The 25,941-nt window shown below is 35.7% G+C and overlaps 1 protein-coding gene across 5 annotated transcripts in view; it reads right to left on the bottom strand.

Annotated features, from left to right (window-relative positions):
* The window catches only part of SOX5 (SRY-box transcription factor 5), a 1,007,739-nt gene that overhangs the window by 323,671 nt on the left and 658,127 nt on the right, over positions 1–25,941 (bottom strand). For all 5 annotated transcript variants that reach the window (XM_035028072.1, XM_035028070.1, XM_035028073.1 and 2 more), the window contains one exon: positions 24,652–24,883. In XM_035028072.1, the coding sequence (XP_034883963.1) occupies positions 24,652–24,882 (231 nt within the window). In that variant the 5' untranslated portion in view covers position 24,883. The remainder of the gene's footprint in view (positions 1–24,651; positions 24,884–25,941) is intronic.

Raw genomic sequence — 25,941 nt, 5'->3', positions numbered from 1 at the left:
GCTCTCATCATAAATGTTCAAAAATATAAGCACAAACATACATACAACCAGACTGCTGTTCTTCTTCCAGAAGTTATGTTATCCGTCATTAAAAGACCTAAAAAATATAGTTTCTCTTATGGTTTGACATGAGACAAAACATTCAAAAAATTGAAAACTATATAGACAACCTGTATTATAAACTTCAAAGTTCTAAGAAACTAAATCTTAATTGTCCTCACCATAAAAAAAGAAAGGATAATTATGTGCTATGACAGAGTTTTTAGTTAACACTACAGTGGTAATCATTTTGCAATACATATATGCATCAACTCAACAAACTGTACTCCTTATACTCACACAATGTTATATGCCTATCATGTCCCAATGAAAATTTAAAAAATAAATAAAATTTAAAAAACTATATATTTGTTCTGGGTACAGAATGGCAGAACTATAAAAAACTGGTTAACTAATTCCCATTTAAAGGTTTTTTTTATGACTTTATTGGACTATGAAATCTCAAATACTTAGTATATACTTTTATGATCATATTAGTATTTAGCTGGACTATTCGGTAACTAGTCCACTATATAACTTGGGAGTTCTATCATTAAGTTATTAATACTTGCTTGATTTTAGAATAATTGGGAAGATGGCTGTCTTCAAAAGAGTTCTGAAGTCTGCCTGTGGAACTGTGCAAGGAAAGGAGGCACAAACCCAGAGAGCTATGTTCGCCAGGTACACCTCAGAAATCAAAGAAATGATAAATATTCCTGGTAGATTGTCTTCAGATTCAGGGACCAATTAAAGCTAAACCAGTAGAATAAAATGTTTTCACCAAATGCATAGACAACAAAATGACCTTTGCTCTCTAACTTTCTAAGCCTGTAAAATATTAGCAAAGTTTAGTTTAATATCTTACTTTCCTCACAAGAGACCATGTTAGCAAATGAAAAAGATTTGTAAAAGTTACACTGCTTTCAGCTAATAAGCAAAAATGTTTTTTTCACTATAATTCAGGTTTGATATTCGTGTTCCTTATTAAATCAATATCTCTGAGCATTTGATTCCAGGGCCAAGAATTAACTGCAATGTCATTGCTGACACCAAAAATAAACCACTTATTTACATGTTAATAACCTTTATTATAAAGTACTAGTTTGTATGTCTGCCAGCCAAGCAAATCATTCTCATTAACACCTCAATTACAAATTCTTTGCATATACTCTAATTTCCATACTATATTTGTTCTTATATCAAATAATCTATTATTTCTACTTTAGATTATATCATTTTCTTTTCTTTGCTACAAAGGATCTATAGGAGCCTACTGGTAAAGGATTACTACCACCGTGGAAAGGGCAGTATAAAGCACATGTGGATTAATTTTGTTAAAGAGATTCACAAAACAAGTTCGAAAAGTCCTATGTGGGTAACTGGTCAATTTGCTACCAATATCTAACTTATTATTTAATAAAGAACTTTCCAATAATTTGATTATAAAAGACTTTCAGGATTGAGGAAGATGCTGGCAGAGTAGGAGGACCCTAGACTCCCCTTGTCCCACGAATACAACTAGATCATTATCAAATCATCCTAAATACACCAGAAACCGCCCTGAAGACTAGCAGAATAAACTCCACAACTCAAGGTACAGAGGAGGCCACATCAAAGATGGGGGTCACAGATGCTTTGACAGTTTTGATGAAAGATGCAATAAAACCAAATCTGACACACACACACACGCACACAAAAGAGAGAGAGAGACTTTTACCAGATGGACTTTACGACTGAGCTAAAGGGTCTTTGGTAAAAGTATGGTTAGCTATGAGACTCTATTCAGTGGATTTTTTGAGTGGAAAAAAAAAAAAGCATTGAATATTAGGTGCTTAAAAGACGATGGTTCACAAAACTACATTCTGTTGTGTAGTAAGTCAAGAATGAGAAATAAACATAAGAAAATGTGTAAAGCCAAATCATATGGGAAAGAAAATGGAAAGATGAGAATAATTTTTTCTTTGGCCTACAAACTTATTAAAGACAATTCATTCCCAGTAAGATTGAGAATGATATGTCCTCATCCAAATTCTTAGGTTAAAAAAATATCTCATGAAAATGATACTTTAATATTAATTTATTTATGTTTAATGAATTGACACCACAGCTACTCAAAGAGGACATCAATCTCAGGGCTGCATTTTGTCCAAGGGTAGTCGCTGCTGGTTGCAGACTCTTGGCAGCAGCTAGGCAATCAGATTCAATGAAGCACTATAATAGAGAAGACTATCACCTAGCTGCTTTTAGAAATCTCTGTGGTGATTGAGACGGACCCAGTAAAACTACTGTCTTTTTTATTTATTTATTTATTTATTTTTTTATCCCCATACATTACATCATTAGTTCTAGATGAAGTGTTCCATGATTCATTGTTTGTGCATAACACCCAGTGCTCCATGCAGAATGTGCCCTCCTCAATACCCACCACCAGGCTAACCCATCCTCCCACCGCCCTCCCCTCTAGAACCCTCAGTTTGTTTTTCAGAGTCCATCGTCTCTCATGGTTCGTCCACCCCTCCGATTTCCCCCGCTTCATTCTTCCCCTCCCGCTACCTTCTTCTTTTTTTTTTTTTCTTAACATATATTGCATTATTTGTTTCAGAGGTACAGATATGATATTCAACAGTCTTGCACAATTCACAGCGCTTACCAGAGCACATACCCTCCCCAGTATCTATCGCCCAGTCACCCCATCCCTCCCACTCCACCCCCCACTCCAACAATACTCAGTTTGTTTCCTGCGATTAAGAATTCCTCATATCAGTGAGATCATATGATACATGTCTTTCTCTGTTTGACTTATTTCACTCAACATAATCCCTTCCAGTTCCATCCACGTCGTTGCAAATGGCAAGATCTCATTCCTTTTGATGGCTGCATAATATTCCATTGTATGTATATACCACATCTTCTTTATCCATTCATCTGTCGATGGACATCTTGGCTCTTTCCACAGTTTGGCTATTGTGGACATTGCTGCTGTAAACATCGGGGTGCACGTACCCCTTCGGATCCCTACTTTTGTATCTTTGGGGTAAATAGCCAGTAGTGCAATTGCTGGATCATATGGTAGCTCTGTCTTTTAAAAAAAATTCCCCTAAAATAAAAGGCACCAGCAAGAGAACATTTGGTAAAAACACAATAGGTTTCTTCCAGTAAAGACCTAACATGTAGAAATTTGAAATGCAAGTAGCAACTTAGAAGAAAATTTAACCCCACACTACAGTTATAGGAAGGGGGATAGAGTGAAAAGATGATCCCAAGATGATCTAGAACCCAAGATGAAACCAAAGAGGCACAAGTGAAGTCCAGGGTTACAGCTGAGTAAAAATATACTCTCCAGGGTGACTAAACCTGAACCAAAATTGAAGTAGTCCTAAGGGAAAGGATTAGTTCTTTAAATCATTAGAAAATGCTCTGAAAAGGCAGACTGTGCCTAAAGCACTCCCTACAGTCCTGTATCCAAACTGTTTTCCAACTCAAACCACTGAGTACCAAAAGAAGGGAAAAGGCAATAGGAATTTGTTGGGTACATATTCTTTTAAAGTTCAAAAACCTCAGGCTTTACTTGCTTTAATCAGGCATTTTCTAGTACAGTGAGGAGTTTAAGAGTGAGCCATCAATCTCCATTCCGTCAGGGTCCCAGCTCAGGGATATGCCTATAGGATAGTGGATTTTCTTGGCATGTTTTTTAAATTTTTCTTGGCATGTTTTAAATTGAAAATATGTAACATACCTAATCCTAGACCTGTAACAAATAAGAGGGTAAGAGAGAGTTTTACCCTGTCCATGAAAGTAAGTAATCTTAAAACAAAGCAGGAAGTTTCTGTTCAATAATCATGAATTAAAATCTTTTGACTTAAAAGCAATAGCACAGAAAGAGACATTATCAAGAGAAACTGGAAATTAATTTTTCTAAAAAATCAAGGAGCACAGAATCAACTGTTTGTTCTGTATCATTAAGAAAGTTGTCTGATGGGGCGCCTGGGTGGCTCAATTGGTTAAGCAACTGCCTTCGGCTCAGGTCATGATCCTGGAGTCCCTGGATCGAGTCCCGCATCGGGCTCCCTGCTCGGCAGGGACTCTGCTTCTCCCTCTGACCCTCCCGACCCTCCCCCCTCTCATGCTCTCTCTCTCTCAAATAAATAAATAAAATCTTTAAAAAAAAAAAAAAAGAAAGTTGTCTGATGAAAAGTTCTCCTTAGGATACCTAAAGGCTTTAGATCATTTTCAGTTCTATAATTCTGGAAAAATCCCACCACTATTTTCTTCTTGATTAAAATTTCTTATAATTCTGAGAAAATTTCCTACTGTTTTTTTTTTTTTTTTTTTTCTTGAGTTAAAAGCTCTACTATTTTTTCTTGATAGAAAGAAAGACAAATGAGAGAGGGCGCCTGGGTGGCTCAGTTGGTTAAGCGACTGCCTTCGGCTCAGGTCATGATCCTGGAGTCCCTGGATCGAGTCCCGCATTGGGCTCCCTGCTCTGCAGGGAGTCTGTTTCTCCCTCTGGCCCTCCCCCTTCTCATGTGCTCTGTCTCAAATAAATAAATAAAATCTTTAAAAAAAAAAAAAGAAATGAGAGAGGGAAGGAGGGCAGGAAGAAAGGCAGGGAGGAAGGATGGGAAGCAGGAAGGAAGGAGGCAGGGAGAAACCTGGTAAAGTAATATTAAATGTAAGTTGTGAGCAAGCCTGACTTGTCCCTAACTTGAAAGGAAACTAGAGAATTTCACCATTAAGTCTTAAGCAGTTGTTACAGAATGCACAAGTATCACTCTATCAACTATTTACAAAGACTTTGTATAACAGGGGATGTTGAATTTTCTCAAACACCTTTCTGAGCATTTTCATGTAAGATTTCTTCTTGAGCCAGTGAGAATATAGACAAGGGGCTAGCAAAGCTTCTCTATAAAAAGCCAAAAAGTAAATATTTTCAGCTTTAGGGCCACAGGGCCTCTGTCGCAACTATGGAATTCTGCCACTGACCCACAAAAAGCAGCCATAGACAATAGTAAAGTAATGGATGTGGCTCTGTTCAATAAAGTTTTTTTGTCTTTTTTTGTTTGTTTTTTTAAACAAATATAGCCAAGCCAGCAGGCCATACTTGGCCAGCAAGCCAGTGAATAGTAGTGTGTTGACCCCTAATACAGATTATGATAATATATATCTCTCTATCTGAATTCACCAAAATTACTCTTTTTAAGTATGGTCTATCAAAAGCATAGTAAAAGGGATTGATACCTTTCTCTAATATTTTATTTAGAATTTCTGCATCTATATTCAAAGTGAGATTGCACTTACTTTCTTTTGCGTTGGTTTGGTAGTATAGTTATGCTAAGTAGAAATTTTGTTTTTGTTTTTGTTTTGTTTGTTTACTTTTTTTGGCTCTAGAAGAAAGTTTTATACAGCATGGGAACTCTCAGCTTCTTAGAAGTTGAAAATATTTGGCAGGTATTAGGTGGCATTTTTGGAGATTATTCTTTGACTTAAAAAAAGTCTTTTATGGATAGAGTGTTTAGTTTTCTTACTTTATTTGTAGTCCTATAAAATCATATATTTCAACAAGATTCTGTATAAAATGAATAATTCTATACAGCCACATTTGCTAGTATGTGCTCAATAGAATATTACTTCCCGGTGATTGATTCAAAAGGCTATATATTTAAAACTTTTTTTTTTTTAATATTCTATTTATTTGACAGAGAGATACACAGCGAGAGAAGGAACACAAGCAGGGGGAGTGGGAGAGGGAGAAGCAGGCTTCCTGCTGAGCAGGGAGCCTGATGTGGGGCTCGATCCCAGGACCCCGGGATCTTGACCTGAGCCAAAGGCAGACGCTTAACGACTGAGCCACCCAAGCGCCCCGAGGCTATATATTGAAGAAGGTTCTATGAATGATTAAGCATGGAAAACACTGTGCAAGATAAAGCTAATTAGCTCTCTGAACAACAGGGCTGACTTCTCAGAACCTTTAATATACCATGTGAAATCTGAATATCAAAAGGTGGGATTATGAATTATATTATGAAATACTTCCCTAAATGATTTGACTACAGAATATTTGTCTTGGACATTGTATGGTTCATGTGTTCTTTAAGACATAATTTTAAAAATCCTAGAGTAGACTACAACAATTTATATTTCTCTAACTGTAATAACATTACCCTTTATCAGTTATACTTTTGAGTATTTTTGTCTGTTCTTTTTCACTTTTTTTTTTTAAGATTTCATTTATTTATTTGACAGAGAGAGAGAGAGAGAGAGAGAGCACAAGCAGGAGGAGTGGTAGGCAGAAGGAGAAGGAGAAGCAGGCTCCCCACTGAGCAGAGAGCCTGATGGCAAGCTGGATGTTGGGCTTGATCCCAGGACCCTGGGCTCACAACCTGAGCCAAAGGCAGACACTTAACTGACTGAACCACCGGGTGCCCCTTTTTCATTTATTAATCTAGAGAAAAGTTTGCCTAATTTCTCCCAGTTCATTTATTTCTTTCCTTACGTCTGTCAGGCTCTGTTCTATGCCTTTATTGGGGTTATTTTATTATCATGCTTTTCTGCCTCTAAAGTTAATTGTTTTGTTCTTTTTTCCCCCTCATTCATTCTATTTAATAATAAAGGCACTTGGGGGTGTGGGTACGGGCAAAATAGGTGAAGGGATTAAGAGGTACAAACTTGCAATTATAAAATAAATAAGTCACAGGGATAAAAGGTGCAGCATAGGGAATACAGTTAATAACATTGCAATAACTTTGTATGGTGACAGATGGTAACTATATTTATTGTGGTGAGCATTGCATAATGTAATGTAATGGTTGCATCACTGTGTTGTGCACTCGAAACCAATTTAACATTGTATGTCAATGATACCTCAATAAAAATGATAAAAAGAACGAAAGAACAAAAGAATGAAAGAACTAACTAAGTAGTGGAGGAAATTGTAATTTTAAAAAAAGTTAAAACTATTAATGTTCCTATAAAAATGTTTAAAGAAACTGAGATATGCAAAAAAAAATGATGAAGGTACTCAAAGTTATAAATTTACTATTATTAGAACTTTCACCATTTCACACAAATTTTGATATGTAATATTCATGCTGTTATTTTAAATAGCTTATAGTTTTGATTGTTTTTAAGATTTTATTTTTAAGTAATCTCTACACCCCACATGGGGCTCGAACTCAGAACCCTGATATCAAGAGTCACATGCACTTCTGACTGAGCCAGCCAGGCACCTCTATAGTTTCGATTTTTAACACAAGAATTATTTAAGGCACCTGGCTAGCTCAGTCGGTAGAGCATGAGACTCTTAACACAAGAATTATTTGGTAGTGTTCTTTTAAAAAATTTTCAAGTGATCTACATATAGATATTAAGTCAACCTTATTAATTATATTTATCATCCTCCATGAATTTGTGTTCTAATCCATCTGTGAAAGAGAAAATGATACCTTAATTTCTTTTAGTATAATTATATTTTTGTCAACACCTCATATTTCTAACATTTTTTCTCTTTCTATAATTTAATATATTAAAATTTTCCTTTATATAGTTTATTTAATGTATAAATATTCATGACATTTTATCTCTATATAACAACATAAAAAGACTCTATCCCAGGATGTTGACTCAACTTGGTCTGGTCATATTAACACTACTTCTGATTTCTATGTGTGTATGTCTACTACATTTTTACCTTTCTTTTTATTTTTAACATCTGATGTCATTTTGTTTTATGTCTGACTTAAGGAGCATAAGCTATATTTAAACAAATCCAGAAAAATACTAATCATTTAAAAGGAAAGTTCACCCCTTTACATTTAGTGTGATAACAACAGACAACTGTTTTTGCTTCTTGTTTTACAGGCTTTCTGTTTTTTTTTTTTTTCTGTTATATTTTTTTTTCCTTCTTTCTCTTAGGTTCTGTGCTTCTCCTGGAAAATACTAGATCACACTGATGTTCTGAATATTACGGATATCCTCAATACTCTGGTATTTAAGTATTCTACTTATGTCAGCCCCAAAATAAGGCTCTCTATCATTCTATATTTCTGATGTTTATGGCTGCCTGTTTTCCATCTCCTGCCCTTGGATCTGAGTCAGGAGGTGATAGTGAAGTTTGCCAGAGTACTTTCCTGTTACTTTTTGACATGTTGCTATTTCAGAAGACATAAAATTACACCTGTTCTCCATGACTTCCTACATCACATTCACAATTTATCTGAAAGAAATCCTTCAAGTTTTAATATATAAGTGTGCAGAGTGCTCATTAAATATAAACAAATAACAAGGAATGGGAAGTGAGGAATAGGGGAAAGGTTAATATTTTTGAAAACATCATATCAACTTACATTTAAGTCCTGAACTTAATTAAAAGAATTATTTCTAAATTTTAGAAATTGTTAAATGTAAGAGAAAATACCTATCTAGTGGACCCTCTATTTTAAAAGAGTTGCTAATGCATCTAGTCTGATGAAAAAATTCTAGGGAAGAAGGAATTATCAATGGAAAGAATAAGGAGGAAAAGACTGAGTTCAATAGTTACTCCTAGCTCCCAGATAATATATAACATACAAAGGCAACTTGGTACAAATTTTGGTCATTTTCTTTCCTTTCTAATTTTTTTTTGTCTTTTCCTTTCTTTGAAGAAACACCATGTTTATGACAATATTGAACATAAGCAAACTACTTTGATATAAAAATTCTCTGTCAGTCAAACAGTATAGTACCAGGACATCGTAGGAAGGATTTAACTAGTCAGGCCACTCCTAAATTAATCTGTATGTTCTTTTTCACAGTTCTGACAACATGCTGACTTGGGAAAAGTGGGGAGAGAGGAGAGTGGGCATGAGGAAGCAATTTATCAAGAAAAAAGAAAAAAATTGCATTGCCTCTGTTCCACATCCCTTGTAAGCTGAAAAGTCTTTTTGTGTTTCCAGGGCCTGGACTCTGGATCCAGAGTACTGGAGAACTGAACCTCATCCTTATACGAGAATTATAGCCAGTCTATGGCTCAGAAAGTGGACCCAGGAAAAGGATGCTAAGAGGAACAGTCTGAAGTGGTCAGAGGCAGTAGGTGGACTCCAGGGTGAATTCCAATGTGGCAACCCTGTGAAAAATCTCCAAGGCAGATTTGGTGAATACATTTTCTGATTACAAAATAAGCACAATCATAACTGTGTCTATAAGTCAGTATCTTGCTTACTAGATATATAGCCCCAGTGTGAGGATGCACCCTGTTAATACCCGAAGACAGAATTAAGCCCTGGACAAGTAATCATCTATTTTGGTAGTTCAGGCCCTTTGGAGAATATAATGAAAGCTATGGACCCTCTCTCTAGAAAAACTTGTGAGTACATCACAGAATTTTTTTTTGTGGGGGGAGTTACAGATTCCATAAAGCTCATCCTACAAACCTTAAAGTGATTTAACACACAGATGGAAAACACTTGCTCTAGAGGTTAGTGAGGAAGCAGTTCATAGGGCTGCACTTTAAAGATGGAGAGTCTTCAGCTGGGGACATAGAGGAATAGACACTCATGTGATTTTTGAAGCTTTACTTTGCCCTTTCCTTTGATTCAAATTTCAATAGCATATACCGAGCACAGAAATATATAAATATATATATACACACACACACACACACACACATTGGATTTTGACTGATTTATCAACATTTTAAGATAGGAGCAAAATAGTATATTTCCTATATGTTGAACTTAGAAAATACATGAACAGAACAGCTGCAGGCTGGCAGAGGGATGAAGCAAATTAAACTCATGACCTTCTCTCTCTCTCCCTCCTCTTTTAATAAAGTAATTTAAAAAATCTGAAGAATGAAGCAGTACCTGGTAAGCTCTGGGAAGAAGAGATAACTTGGGTGCTTCTATTTAAGGCATAATCCTCTTGCTAGTTCTCTTGGGCTATCCCTCTACCTGATGAGTGGGAGAACCAGTGTCTGAGCCTTATTTCCCCCTATCTCTTCGTCACCCACCAATTCTTATGGAAAGTATAGAAATTAACTCTTACACAAATTAATAGTCTATTTGTAGAATAATAAGGGATTAAAATGACAAGACAGCAAATATATTCTTAATTCCAATGTATAAAGATGACATGTCATTTTTAGAACATTGGATAAATAAAATCTTATTATTCTACCCAAAATGGCCATTTGATCTAATTGCACTCTGTCTGTTGTAGCCTTAATATAAAAAATATTTTTTCTATCATAATTTTAAAATGGCTACTGTCTAACCCCCAAATGCTTTAAGGGTATAAGGGGAGAGAGAAAGAGAATGAGAGAGAGAGAGAGAGAGAGAGAGACTTAAATGCCATCTCTCTTCTAGGCAGCAATTTCCCCAGATGAAGAGGTCACCACTGTTTAACAGTGTGCTGCCATGTTAATTTAGTATGACAAGATAAAGCAGTAATCTCAGCTCGTGGAGGCTGTAAACCGCCTGCTATCCAGGGACATGCTCAAGTCGATTTGCACTGTATATCACTTTATACAATTGCCATGACAAAGCCCCCTGAGTTCTCACATGTAAATCTCTCTATCCCACTCTTCCTGTAGCCCCCTCTTTTCCATTCCCTCCCAATTTCTTTCTCCCTGGCTTCATGTCCAGGTAGACCACATCCACTCAGCACTAATCTCTGAAAACGTAATGCTCTGCACACGACAAGGGACACACAACACACACCCCTCTCACAACCACTCTGTCAAGTCCCCTGATTTAAGAGAAGATGTTCAGGGACTTAGATAATCCACTGATCCCACTCGCACCGGCTTTTATATTTCAGTCTGCCGTGTTAAGTTGTCAAGGGGAGTAATTAAACCGATGTTCCGTGATTCAAGATTTACTTTCCTAGGAATGATAGTTTTCAAAGCTTGTCTTACTAAGTTCTGCTTAGAGATTATCCCTAAGAAAGTTGATGTATCTGTACTGGTATAAATCTAGTAATAAAACTCTGAAGTGTTTTAGGTAAGGACGTTTTGGAGATATTCAGGGTTATAAACATAAGAATGTAAAACCGAATTAAATTTGGATTTTTAAAAAATGTCATCTGTGTAGTTCTCTCTGCATGAAGCAAAAACACCATATGTAAAAAAGGGGGAAAAACATGTTTCTATCTATGTAAAACAAAAATAATTATAGAACCACTGAAGAGGACATAAGCGAACAGGGAGAGTTTATATGATAGGAAATAAAAAGATCACCTGAAGTGCATTAGGAAAGTGACAAGTCAAAGTTTTATCCAATAAAACAAAAGCAGAGATACATGTTTAATCATCAAGAATTAACAGGTAGAAATATACACATTTTAGGCAGGTGTCCTAGTTTTAAATGTGACATGTCAGATTTCTGAGAGGTCGAGCTGATATACTCTACAAATCATTTGTACAGTGCCTCTTTTTCATCTCTCAGCCTTTTTACATCATCTCAAGCTGCCCTTATGGGTAAACAGAAACGAGAGATCAAAGGACAAAAAAGCAATACACACGATGCTAATAAACAAAGGACCAAATCCCCCCAGAAGACCTCTAAAATTCCTGAAATCAAATAGGAATTTTAAAACATATTGAAATGTAAAAAAAAAAAAAACCCGCCAAAAATGAATATGCTAATATAACCATAGTAACAAACATGAACCTTATTAACCATGTCCTAAAAGAAAATCAGTATGTGTCTTCAGGATATTCATGCAAGAAAAACTGAACAATTTTTAATTATATTCTTTTCCAAAATAGTTCTGCTGGTGTGTGTGTGTATGTGTGTGTATATGTGTCCACGCTGCTGTTACTTTCCTCAGGTAAACTATTTGAAGAAGTGTAACAGGTGAGGCCACAGAAGAATGCTGTGATCTGTGAGTTATGTGCACAGCAACTGGGCTGAGAGAATTAGAAGGGTGACAGAAAGGGAGATTACATTAACTGAATATTCACCACACAACAAGCACTGTGGTAGGTAATTACTTCATTTACTTGTTACATCTGTCTATGTGTTAAGTAGTATTTCAACATGTAGATAAGGAAAAGTTGCTCTCAGAATGTCTTCTATGAGCCCACGTTTTGGAGACATTCATTCATCCATTCAACTATTTGGAGACACGTGCTGTGTGTCAGCCACGGAGCCAGACTCTAGAGACCCGGTGCTGAACAAGACAGACATATGACGCCAAAGATAACATAGAGTTTTCTCCTTTAAATGAGTTTACATCTCATGTTCAAGGCAAATTACATCCAAAGATACTGACAGAATTTACCGGTAGGAACACTGAACAGTTAAAATGGGATGGAAATGTGGGTAGTAATCCTCCAGGTTACTAAAAGGAAATCATGACTACTGGGAGCCCCCAAAACCCACAGTGTTTCCCCTGATAATTCATGGTCATTAGTCAACGGAACATAAACTATTCGAGAACTATAGCATCTATTAAGACCTTGCTATATGCAAGGCACAGCTCAAGGCCACTTATGAGAATTCTATTTTACCCTCGTAACCCCTGTGTATATTCAGAGTTTCAACTATTATCCTCATTTTCAGATGAGAAAACAAAGGCACAGAGAGAAACCACAAAACTTATATACCTTATAAAATGTGGAATTTATTGAAACCCAAGCAGTTCGAGGGTGAGTTTAGGCTCTTTACCACCACATTCTACATCTCTTATCAAAATGCAGCTCTGACTTGGCTTAGGTAGATTTTTCTTGTGGTGGTGGTGGTGCTCGTTGCTGTTGATGAACAGCCATAAGAACATTAAGCAAAAATTTGGCTGCCAATGAACAATATTGATGATAATTAAAGCTGTCATAAATATCTGACTGAGAGACAGTATCTCAGATTGATAATGATGTCCTTTTTTAATAGTTAAAAATTAAAAAAAAAAACTAATGACAAGAGATTGAGATTTCTGTTGGACTTCTCATTTCAAAAGTATTCTTCTTGGGGGGGAGGGATGGGGTGGCTGTGTGATGGACACTGGGGAGGGTATGTGCTATGGTGAGCGCTGTGAATTGTGTAAGACTGATGAATCACAGACCTGTACCCCTGCAACAAATAATACATTATATGTTAATAAAAAAATAAAATAAAGTATTCTTCTTTAGCTTTAGATTTTCTTGAAGGTTACTTAAATTTCTAAGAATTGAAAGCATCTGACATTTAATACAATGCACCAATCTTCTCCTAGATCATAGAACTTAAATATGTCTTTAGGCACTCATTTAACTAAAAACTAATAATTACCAAGTTCCTGCTATATCCCAGGCACCAGAGTGCTTTATGTGTACTGACTCCTTTCAACATAACACTCTCTCAGTTAGACGTTATTCTAACTAAACCCCATTTTACAGATGGCAAAAATAAGTTACAGAAAATCTCCATAATTGCCAAGTGCCATAAAATATTAAACAGCAGAAGTTGGAATTTACTCAGTAATTTTTTCACTAGTGCCATGTGCTCAACCACTATGCTATGCCAACAGTCTAATAGCCAGGATATGAATTAATACTAACCTTTATATGAAAGGTTTAGCAAGTAATCTTTTAAAATCCCATATATTGCCGAATAGCCTATGCAGAAATTCTTGTACCCATTCTGAAATAGTTACATCTCTTGGTCCATTTGAAGCCAGATAAAAAGGTAAAAAAAATCAAGTTGTCTCTGAGTTAAGGTATAATAGTCAAGCAACAATTGTTCTATCTGAATTCCCCACATGTATTTCTAAAGACTTTTAAAATTATTTATTCCAGGGATCCTTTGGTGGCTCAGTCGGTTAAGCATCTGCTTTCGGCTCAGGTCATGATCTCAGGGTCCTGGAATCGAGCCCCGCATTGGGCTCCCTGCTCGGCGGGAAGCCTGCTTCTCCCTCTCCCTGCCTTCCCCCTGCTTGTGCTCTCCTCTCTCTCTCTGACAAATCAATCAGTCTTAAAAAAATAAAATAAAATTATTTATTCTGATTTATTCAGATAAATTATAAAAATGATTTTAATGTGTATATGAATGGAGAGGCCGTAAGCACAGTTATTAAGTGCTTGGGTTCCAAAGTCATGAATCCAAACTCTACCACTTAACTTATTAGGCATATTACTTTATCCAAGACTGTTTTCTGTCTGTAAACTTGGGGTCATCACCGTTGTTGAACTCACTGGGTTGACATAAAATTGGCTGAGGTAATAAAAATGTAGGGTGGCTGGTACATAGAAAAGATTGATATATTACACATTCCTATTTTTAATTATTAGATATCATATTCTAAAGAGCACTGACTATTTGAAATCTCCCATATTCGGATTGCAGTTATCAGACTGTAGATAGGCTATAAGATATATTCACACAAGACTTTCAAAGTTGCCTTTTATATTCTAGTGATGACCCTGGGGAAATCAAAATCTCAGATACACAAGAAGCACGTTCTCTGACTCCTGTGTCTCTAGTGTGCAAAGCATGCCAGCCACTGCCACAAAGCCTGGGAACAACCCAGCAATCTCCCCCTCTCCAGAAATGTGTTTACGCAGAGGGAAGGGTCAGGAGTGGCACCAGAGGTGGTTACCAGGCTTAGCACATTATTAAGTATACACATGCTATAAGTTATCATAACCTATTTTTTTGTTACTCATTAATATAGGTGTGGACTTTTTACATGGTACATATTGTATATTCCTACATAAATAAAAAGCTCCTTAATGGTACCTTTGTAGTGATGCTCCTTTTTTAATATCCTACCTCCATCTAAAATTTTTTATTCACTCTTAGAATATTATTCTCTCATTTAGGGTTATCGGCCAACAAGATTAACTGTTTTATCTCGAGACCGGCTGGATTTTTAAGAGCTAAGAAGAGACACTGAAGTAAACACTGCTTCTCTATATAATGAAAACATTGTTTGCTCTGCTGCCACAGAAGCAGCCTTGACTAAAGAAGACACAAAATCCAGTCACTTGTGTTCATTTACTTTATCATGTGATGTCAGTGTCACAGAGCGGCCCAAGGCTGCTCTCCTTACATTCACACCTCATCTGCTCACATGGATCATTCCTGAAAACTGGCTAGGGGAACATTTTTATTTATTTATTTTATTTTATTTTTTTAAAGATTTTTTATTTATTCACTTGAGACACAGAGGTACAGAGAGAGAGAGAGAGAGAGAGAGAGTGAGCATGAGCAGGGGGAGAGGCAGAGGGAGAGGGAGAGGGAGAAGCAGGCTCCACGCTGAGCATGGAGCCCGATGCGGGGCTCGATCCCAGGACGCTGGGATCATGACCTGAGCCGAAGGCAGATGCTTAACCATCTGAGCCACCCAGGTGCCCTTAGGGGAAAATTTTTAAAAAGCATTTTTGCCTTTGTATAAAGGAGATATGTAACCAAAGGAACTGATTACAACTGTAAATTTAAGTTAGCTTTACACTTATTTCCCATTTCAAGTAACAACTTTCAGCTTTCTCCTCTAGGTAGCAGAGGAGAGAAAAACATAAAATTTACTTTCTAAAACAAAAAATGGGGAGAAAGGGACATGAAACGATCAAAACTGGCTACATATTAAAATACTGTCATGAATCCAGTTCTAATGACACCTTTAATGCCAGTACGAATTATGGGCATCTCAGACCTTTTGGAGGAAGTAAAGAATTTAAACGCACTTAATGCTTTTAAATGCACCTAATGTGGCACAAAGAGTGTTCATTTTGAATTCAGACTGACATTTCTTAAGGAAACATTTCTCTTGAAAGAGCTCACCCCTATCTTCCAACTAGATTTTCTATACTATTGAATTCCTCTCTATTTTTTAAAAAACTTACCCCCCACCCCCGGTCAAATCCAGGTATTTGTGTTTATCTGTACTTCTAAAAGAGAAAGGTATATGAGCCTAATTGCCAAAATATGTGAGGAAAAGAAATTAGAATGAAAACCCAATACTTCCTTACATTATTTTTATGACTTCACTTTCTTAAGATCCCAACTAAGTGCTAGTGTTTGTGCTTGTTAGAGAAGCTGCTATACAAAGATAATTTCTCTCTTTTTAGGCACAATGGTTAGTTGTATCTACCTGATAGAGCCATGAGGAAATATGGTGTATTATTTGAAATATTTTGAGGTCCCACTGACCTAGCCTTGGAGATTTCATTCTAATTCCTGGAATTCAGGCATCAACACTGCAAAATTCTTATTTCTTTTGGAATCCCTTAAGTGATGGCCCTTTGCAATTACAAAATAAGAAATAATGACAAACTCGTTGCTATTATCCCTCATATTAAGTTAATACACTGACACTACCATCAAAATTACTTTCTAGTTATGTAAAAACTCTCCATTCTTCAATTCTTACTTTCCACCAATCATTATAAAATCTCAAATTTAGGAAAGAAATATGAAGACAAAAAAACAATAATTGAGTTAAGGAAATGATCAAGAACTGATTGAAAACAGTGACAGACGCTGTCAAATAATTTAAAATGTAAAAGCTAGTACAGGCACCCAAAGACCATAAAGAATCCGCTAAAGCACCAGGTCCCAGACATTTGGATTCAATGATAAGCCTGATTTCAAAAAATAATTTCAGAACCAATATAGAGTTCTAAGTCCTTTTTTTTCCCCAGTAAGTACATTAAATATAAAATTATAATCTACTATCAATGCTGGATCATGAAAGAAAAGTAAAAGAATGTGATTTCTGAATAAACTGAATAAATATGCCACATAGTTCTGTGAAGAACTAACTAAAAATCGGTGAAAGTTTTGTCATAGAACCAACTGACCTTTATTAATCACATACAGTAAGAGAAACCTAGGCTGACTGCAGGAAGTTTGGCAAGCCCCCAAGAGGTAATATATGTAAATAAGAAGGAAGTGTATATCAGAGCACAATGGTGCTGATTCTCCAACCCTGTCTTCCTTCCTGATAATGACTCCATTGAGATCCACAAGAGAGCCATTAAGAATGTTTTCTGATGGAGCACTGAGTGTTATACGCAAACAATGAATCATGGAACACTACATCAAAAACTAATGATGTAATGTATGGTGATTAACGTAACATAATAAAAATAAATACATAAATAAGAAGAATGTTTTCTGATAGAAGCAAAATGAAAGGAAAAAGAGGAGCAAACAAGGAAAAGAATCAAAGGAAGAAAATGTGGAAGAATTGAAAACAAAACATCTAAGATACAAAATAAAGGTTAGCCCCCAAACTCTGCATTATTTTTAACTTCCAAATACAAATGATTCTATTACGCAGGTCCAAGAATAGCAAATGAGATAAACATGGACACCTATCCATTCCATAAAGTCAGGAACACCATTAGAGTAAGTTTCCAGCACTGCTTCTTCGTGTCCTCGCTATTTCCAATATCCTAGCCAAGTATTTCATCATTCTTTCCACTTCATCGAAGGTGGTCACCCAGATAAAGAAAAGAAACATTTAAAACCCCAATAACTCAAGTATTTGTTGGTATTATTATGAATATGAGACATGTATTTCATTAACTTCCCCATATTTTATATTAAGATCTTTACAGTACACTTAGTCTTTAGTTTTGTTTTTTGTTTTTTGTTTTTTAACTTTCTCTTTTCTTCTTTCTTAGTTATTTCTTCTGGGGAAAAAAATGTGGCAAAAGCAAAATTATGCTTAAGTATAAACTGAAGACCTTGTATAATGATAATTGATCCAATGTGTCTATATATTTTTAGTATCTTGGAATCTAATTTTCTTGTGGAAGCAATTTCAAATTAATCTGTTTTTGATACCCGCAAATGAGATATCTTTCAACTGTGAATCTCCTTAGCACTTGTTAGCCCGTTTCAGCATTCTAATATTTTATACAAAATTATGACGATTTTGTGCTCATCTTATCTCCATACTATACAAAAAGTTATAAGAAGGAAGAATTCTTACTCATTTCTCTATTACTGCTGAATTGTATATATTTGAGTTGAATCTTTCCACAACCTATTAAATGAAAGTCATTAAATTCATTAGGCCAAATCTTCTTAAGCAAACACATTTCCCCCCATTACTACAGCCTTAGGAAGGTCTTGTTTATTCACCTGTCACTGCACAGCACTTTGTGGGGACGCTAACAGTAGACCCTCATCAAGTATCCTGAACTAGCTCGCAGCTCCCACGTAGCACGTTTTTCCTCACCATGGGAGAGTACATTCCTTAATTTCTCAAGGCCCAGTTAATTTTAAACTCAACAGTAGTACTTCAGATACTATGGACATCATATGAATCAAGGTTTTCTCCATTTAATATTCAACCCTCCCCCAACCAGAAGGAATGGAATTGTGAGGCAACGGGATAACACGATCTATTGCACAACTTATCCAGTGGCTTTGATGAACCCCAACTGATTGTTTTTCACATGTCCTCATTCCTGCTAGCCCTGGGGGTAATTTTCAGAAACAATGCAAGTATAAAGACTGAACCACTTACAATCAAACACAAGCCTTGGATTCTATCTAGATAAACAGCTTCATGTGGTATTTTCTGACACCATTTACAGAATAATGTTTGTAACAATGTAATTTCATTGTATGATAAACATCAATTTACCATAAGAAACAAATATAAACTTGTCACCATTTTCACCTGGTTTCAACTGAATTGGCCTTGTTCCGATAAGCAAGCCTATCTCTTACAGAAACAACAGTTTATAGATAAACTGTGTGAAATCGGGTACGTGTGTGTAGAATTACACTGCCTACCATCATAATTTTATCCTGCCACGCTACGCATATGGCTCCCAAGCTTACTTTATCTGAATCTTTCTGAACCTATCCTCCATGCTATTAAACTGAGCACATTCCACATCGTTCAAAAGTAATTACACTTTTGTCTAGAGTGTAGGAGACTGCTCTCCCTAAACAATGAAATTCTCATTATTAGAACTGGCACAATAACCACGCTGGTGTTAACAACAGTATGCATTATACCATCACAATAACTTACGCTAAGTCTGATGTACTAAGGTAAACAGAAATTTAAAAGCCTATAAAAACTCCTATATAGAAATAGGAAGCTTCACCATACCATAATTAAGGTCCTATTCTGTGACTTATTTTTAAATAACACATGCATTTTTCTTTTTTCTTTTGTATATTATCTGAACAGGACTTTATATGTAATATTATCCTCGTCAAACACTGAAAATACATTACTAGTAACATTAGGTTATAAGCAAAGCATATAAAGAGTATTTCAAGACACAACTATAATATAGCAATTAAAATTATTTGGAGGTAAATAAATAATCCCACGAGTTGACAGTGAACCTGAGTAAGTAAAAGCCTCTCTCTGACATGCATTCTATGAATCCTTCACTGTTTAAGGCTGGATTTTACACATTGGAGCCTTGCTGTAATGTCATACTTGGTTCCCAGCTATATGCCAACTTCTACAAAAGATCCGATTTAAAAAGACACTTTTGTCTTCTTTTGATGGACGTCAGGAAGAAACTGACTCACACTGAATGTTGCTTTATGATAACTAGTGTCTCTGCAATGTTTAAACACATTTACATTAAGATAAATCAAATTATTAAGCCCCAAACACTATGTATCCAGAGGTTTTTTCTTAAACAATTCCGGAAAATATTATCAGTATAAACATTAAATGAGATACTAAAACATATTAAAACTTCCAAATCCAATGGATCTTTAAATGTTAAAAAATTAGGGGGTGCCTGGGTGGCTCAGTCGTTAAGCATCTGCCTTTGGCTCAGGTCATGATCCCAAGGACCTGGGATCGAGTCCCACATCGGGCTCCCTGCTCCACGGGAAGCCTGCTTCTCCCTCTCCCACTCCCCCTGCTTGTGTTCCCTCTCTCGCTGTGCCTCTCTCTGCCAAATAAATAAATAAATAATCTTTTAAAAAAATAAAAAAAATAAAAATAAATGTTAAAAACTTATACACAGTCTTTATTTCATATGAAATTCAGCTATCTATAAAGTGAGCAACTCAAGTTATTTTTTAATAAGAATACTGTACTGTTAAAATAAATAATTACATATTTTAAAAATCAGTGTTGGGAGGCGGCCACTCTATAGTTATACAAAACAATTCATTCAACTCAAGAGGATTTTAAGAAGTCAAAAGAGAGTTTGGCTAAGATAAGTGTATACCTTCTGTGGAAAAGAAAAAAAAGAAAAAAAGAGACAATTGACTATTCAGTAACCACAGGCGGTCAAGCCTTTCATTTCACATCACGTTTGACACTAGAACAACAATCTAGCCAGCAGAAGTAGTATGCAACCAGACAGAAAACGAGCACCAAAATGGCGACCACAGAGTCCGTTGGCTGCCTCTCAAGCTGCCCCTTGATTTCTCTTCATACTCACTCTATTCCTTTCTGGTGCTCATATATAATCACATTGATTGACATGAAGATATGTTCTCAATAGTTCTTTGCATCATGAAATAAATTCATTTGTATCAGAACTATTATTAAAAATGAGCAAGAAATTATAGTGATTCTTGCTTATCTCTGAAACTCTAAAGTGACAGCCTCCACACCCATGTTTAAAAAGGGGGGAAAGGGACAGGACGGGTAGATCTGATCTTCCGTAAAAATAAAGTCCCAAACTGCCTTTCCACTCATGTCAGAATCAGACTTTACAACCTTGCCTTTCACCTTTTTGAAGATTACATGGGAATCAAAATTTGCCATTGATTGCTTGGCAAGATTATGAGAGCTTGAGAGAAGGAAACCACAGAATCAGTCTTTTTCATATCTATGTCTCAATCTTATATTGGCTAGAAATCTGACAATTAAAAAAACAACAACAGCTTAAGACAGTTGATCTGTAATGCACCCTGAATAGTAAGTAAACCATTCCAAGGATAGATAGACTTACCGTATTCATATCAGTACTGCTAATGGAAGTTGCTCTTAGTAAGGCACTTAATTTATTTCTCCAAAATATTCAGGCAATAAACACAACTTCAGAAGGGAAGAATTACATCTTCACCTGACCCAATTCCAAACACTTGCATACCCTGCATGTGAACAAACAACCCTAATTCCTCAAAATCTTTATATGGCAACAGTTTTGAAGTGTACAGAACTTTTATCTCAGAAAATATTTTCCAACCTAAATGTTATACTGAGAGCATCTCTCCATAACTTCAAGCCAGCCTTACAGGGATTACTCATCAGTTTTACTTTGTCTCTAAACTATATTGGCAATATAAAATGTGGACCTCTCATTCCTTTTTTAATTTAGGAATAGAGTATGAATGTCACATATAAATAGGCAATGAAATCTGGAAACCTGTTTTTTTTTTCCTTAAATTGAACTCTATGATATGGAGACCATGAAATATTGTCTCCGTTTTCAAATACACCGAACAGAAAAAAAATGTATTTTCCTACTGAAATAAAAGTTTCTGTTAAGTGAACATTACAATGGCCTACTACCCAGATAAAGTGCAATGATTTGTGTTGAATAACAATTCTATAAATATATTCAATCATTTTGATAAATGAATAAAATATATCAATCACATTAACCAGTGACTATATCATGGCTACTACACATACTTTCTGCTTTCTGAGTATACTACATTAATACATTCTATTTTAGTTCTTAAATTTCTAGAAAATCAGCATATTCACCATGAATAGTCTTAATGACTTTGCCCAAAACATATTTACTATTTAATCATCCATATGAATTCTGCCATCTAATCAATAATCATATGTTGTCTATTATATGCTAGGTATCAGAAATACAAACATATATTATATTCTATGTATTCTATATTAATTATATATTAATATATAGTGATTGTATATTAACATTCTATATTAATATATCATATAATATAATTAGACATAATTATATGCAATTCACTAGGAAGGTAAAATATGAAAAGAGAGCGTTTTCCAGAATAAAGCTGTGTCATGCAAGATCACCTGGTATATTTCTGAACATGCATGAAAAACTTGGCACGACAAGAATAGTGGGTCCATGGCGAGAAATGACAGGAGAGAAGACCAAGGCCATAGTTTGGTGCTACTTTATACAAAGTTTTATGCTAAGACAATGAGTTTTAGACTAATTCCTATAAAAACAAGGACACACAGTTCCCAAAGTAAACAATCCAACTCAATTGTCAGGGAAACAATCCTGTGGATACTGAAAGAAAGACAGGAGAGAGGAGAGGCTAAAAATCTGAGATCATATGAGAGACTTTTCCAACTGTCTACTTAAGAGGTGAAAACCTGATGGAATCAAGAAACATTTCAGGCAGGAACATATTTAGAAACCAATTTGATATATATAAGAGCAAGTGTCAGCATGTCACTAAAACATACTTAAACCATTTGTATCCTGAGATCGGTCTGAGAATCTGATGAAAACCATAATCTTACTCACTCGTATGCATAATACAGAATTCTCCATTCATTTTCAGAAGATCCCATAGGCCCTGCCTAAGAACTATTGCTCTACATGAAGTTGCTTGAGAGAAGGAGTTGTGTTTTATTCAAATCTGTTTCCATAGTGCCCCACAATAACAACAAGAAACTTGGTACAAAGTAGGCAATTCATAGTTTGTATCTAGTTGAACTGAGTTCTTCCTTACAAACTGGTTTCATTTTCACTAACATCCTGCATCACAGGATCCCTCATTCCAGCTACAGAATGTAATTTAATATAATTTTCTTATACGCATCTTTGAGTATACTTAAAATAATCTCTCCTTTATTTTTGTGGTATTCTTCGGGTTATAACTATTTATATTCATTCCTTCAAATCTGTGTTTATGCTTAGAGTAGTACCACAGGAAAACCAAACCAAGAAGCACTCCCTAAGAGAAGGCAATGGTCAAGATACTGAGAAAGAAAAGGCATTAGCAGTGATGCAATGCCAAATGGAGAGTATGATCTCCTTACCCTGTTGAACTGTGTACTACCATTTTCCCCCTTTCTTATCCTAGGTTTAACCCTTATGAGAGGAGCCCAAAAAGTTGTATCATTGCACATAGGTAATATAAACTCACAGTAGAGAAAAAAAAAGTAGGAATTATGGATAATATGATTTAGCTTGCCAACAAAGAGATAATCAGACAATAAAATATGCACGTGCTCTTGTGAAGAGCTTATAATATTTATAAGCATGGACTCCATAATGTCTGGGTAAACAACCCTGGTTCTCCTCTGTATCAGCTGTGATCTGAAGCAAATTATTTAACCTCTGTGTGCCTCAGTTTCCTCACTTATAAAATGAGACTAATAATAACACGCCACTGTATTATTGTGAAGGTCACATGAGTTAATATACATAATGTGACTAAAATGCCACATCTATATAAGTGTTACATAGTGTTAGCAGAAATACAATCCTTGAAGGGAAAATCTTGGCATATAGTAATCCACCCAGTGAAATTTTGACCTATGAGGCTTAAAGTGTTGAAAGAGCATTTAAATCTAATGTGAGTGACAAAACATAGCATCCATTTCACAATTATTAGGAGATACCTGATTCTTCTTGTTGATTTAGTTCTACATACAGTAATGCAATAACATAAATAAGTGAACATATTTCAATACCAAGCACATTTATGATATGTAATAATTTTCTAGAGAAAGCGGAAAAAAAAAAAGGATTTCACAGAATCAGAGTCGTCTTCAAAAGAATGAGATGGTATGAGGAAACAGGGTGTAATCTGGTTCAAATTAATGGCCCTACCATCCTTGAAGTAGAAGAGGAGAAGGTCACAAAACCATGACATGTACCCAAGCAGCCATGTTGAAAAGGCGAGTGTGGCTTTCCTGGCAGCTAAGTTCCCTGCTACCTTGCCAACATGTTGATTCTGTGTATTTAAGTTCCTAAGAAGGACCTAAAAGCCTTACTGGCGACTCTGTGTGTGTGTGTGTGTTTGTGTGTGTGCGTGCTTTTAAGCTTCAGCCAAAGATGCTATGTTGCCTTCTTCCCTCTCATCCGTGAAACCACAGTTTCCTGATCTTCTGCAATGACAATGATCCAGACGCCAGGATGAAGGGGCAGATAAATTATCCTGAGTTGCAAATTCTGGAATAGGATGCACCAGATAATTACTGAATTATCAAAACAACAGAATGAATGAGACTGAGTTAGAAAGTATTTCAGTCATATTAAAAAAATATAGTTTCTACGAAATACATTCTCCTGTAATATTCTGAGTACTGTAAAGGAATACTGGAATCCAATCTGGGCAAAGCAAAAAATTGAAAAACATTGATTTATCATGGTGGAGATGTTCAAAGTACGTTGTAACTCTATCTAGAAAAACCTTTTATTAGAAATACTATGACATCTAACTGTCATGCTGACTAACTTTAAATGTGTTACTTGAACATTATTCTTATATGTACATGTGTTTTCTCCTAATTAAATTGTGTCTCAAAAGCAAAATTCATGAAAAACAAAAAAGAGAAAAAAATAGCATGTCATATACTTCCTACTGGAATCAATTTACTTATAAGGAATTCTAAGATGTTAGGAGTGAATCTTGTGTCTGGCTGTTAGATGATAATTATAATTATAATTACAAAGCAAAGGACTGAAGCCAAACTATTAGAAGAGTAGACTGGTCAAAGAGTGAGTGAAGGCACAAGAGACCATGAGAAACCTACCATTGTATTGTGCTGAGAAGTGGGAGTCCTATGGCCACAAGTCTCTTGCGTCAGCAGAGAAACTGGCTGAAATTCCTCAGAGTGAGGCTTGTTGGGAAAACTCACATGCAAGGGAAGGTGAAAGGCTGGGAGCCCGTCACTCTCCTCTTCTTCCACTTTCTGTCTGCTTGTCACCATGGCTACCTCTCCATCTGCTTCCCCATACGGAGAGGCTGGTCGCTTGGAAGACATCCTGGAAGGAACAAAAGAGGAGAAAATAATGAAACCTCCACATAAATCCTTAATGCCGTCATTGTGTGGTTAGGGGCCATTGTAACAGAAATGCCTTTTTGTGCTGGCAGAGAGCAGGAAACCATCCAAATACCACTGCAAAGCACACACAATCAGAAACAATGGCCAAGCAGGTAGCAACAGAACAGTGCTTGTTTGTTGTGAGAATAATACACTAATATAGCACTCTCTTGTATTCTGGGTTCTTAAACAAGAGAATTCACCTAAGAACACTGCATAATGAAAGACCATTCCATTTTAAAGGGAAGGAAAATACCCATCTAGTTTTACACTTTGATAGACCTTATTGAAGACAGAACATCTATGAATAGCAAATACTGTTGGCAGTTAAAAGAAGGGAAAGAACTAAAATGTCTTTCATCAAAAGATAAACAAAATAAATGAACGACTGCCATTATAACAAATTTGCATTTCATTAAAAGTATGATTATTATGAATTGTAGAAATATTGGTTATAAGGAAACCACAGACTCCATGACCAAAAGTTTGATATTTGCTTAAAGCTTATTAGGAATTGAATAAATTTTGCAATTGCTGTGAATCTTGAAACATTTGGGAATTTTTCTTTCCTCACCTCCCCATTCATTTTTAATATCAAACATGCAAAGTGGTAAAAAAAAAGTGAAAATATAAAAATATTTCAGTTTTAATTTCCACATTCTACGAAAGACTTAGATGTGGATTCTCAGACTTATTTGCCCCTTAGAAGACCTAAGTAAGAGGGAAAAATCAAAGGAAGATGTTTTGTTTTGATGAGCTAATGCCTATAAGGAAATGCACATAGACACTTAAAAATTAAACACTTTTTTTGGTATTTGAGTCTGACTAAGAATACTATCAGAGGTTAAAAATAATTGGCAAATATTCTTCATTAAATAGAGAGCTCCCTTTCCTTTCACTACAAGTTTCTCATAGAAGCAGTATAGAGTTAAAATTTTTAATTAAAAAAAAAAAAAACCCTCTTGTATTTGCAACTTGATCTGACCTTGGGAAAGTTGT

The sequence above is a fragment of the Mirounga leonina genome, unplaced genomic scaffold (genome assembly GCF_011800145.1).
Source record: "Mirounga leonina isolate KUSES-001 unplaced genomic scaffold, KU_Mleo_1.0 Mir_201, whole genome shotgun sequence".
NCBI lineage: Eukaryota > Metazoa > Chordata > Mammalia > Carnivora > Phocidae > Mirounga > Mirounga leonina.
The sequence above is the reverse complement of the archived record's forward strand: the minus strand, read 5'-3'. Positions and strand labels throughout refer to the sequence as shown.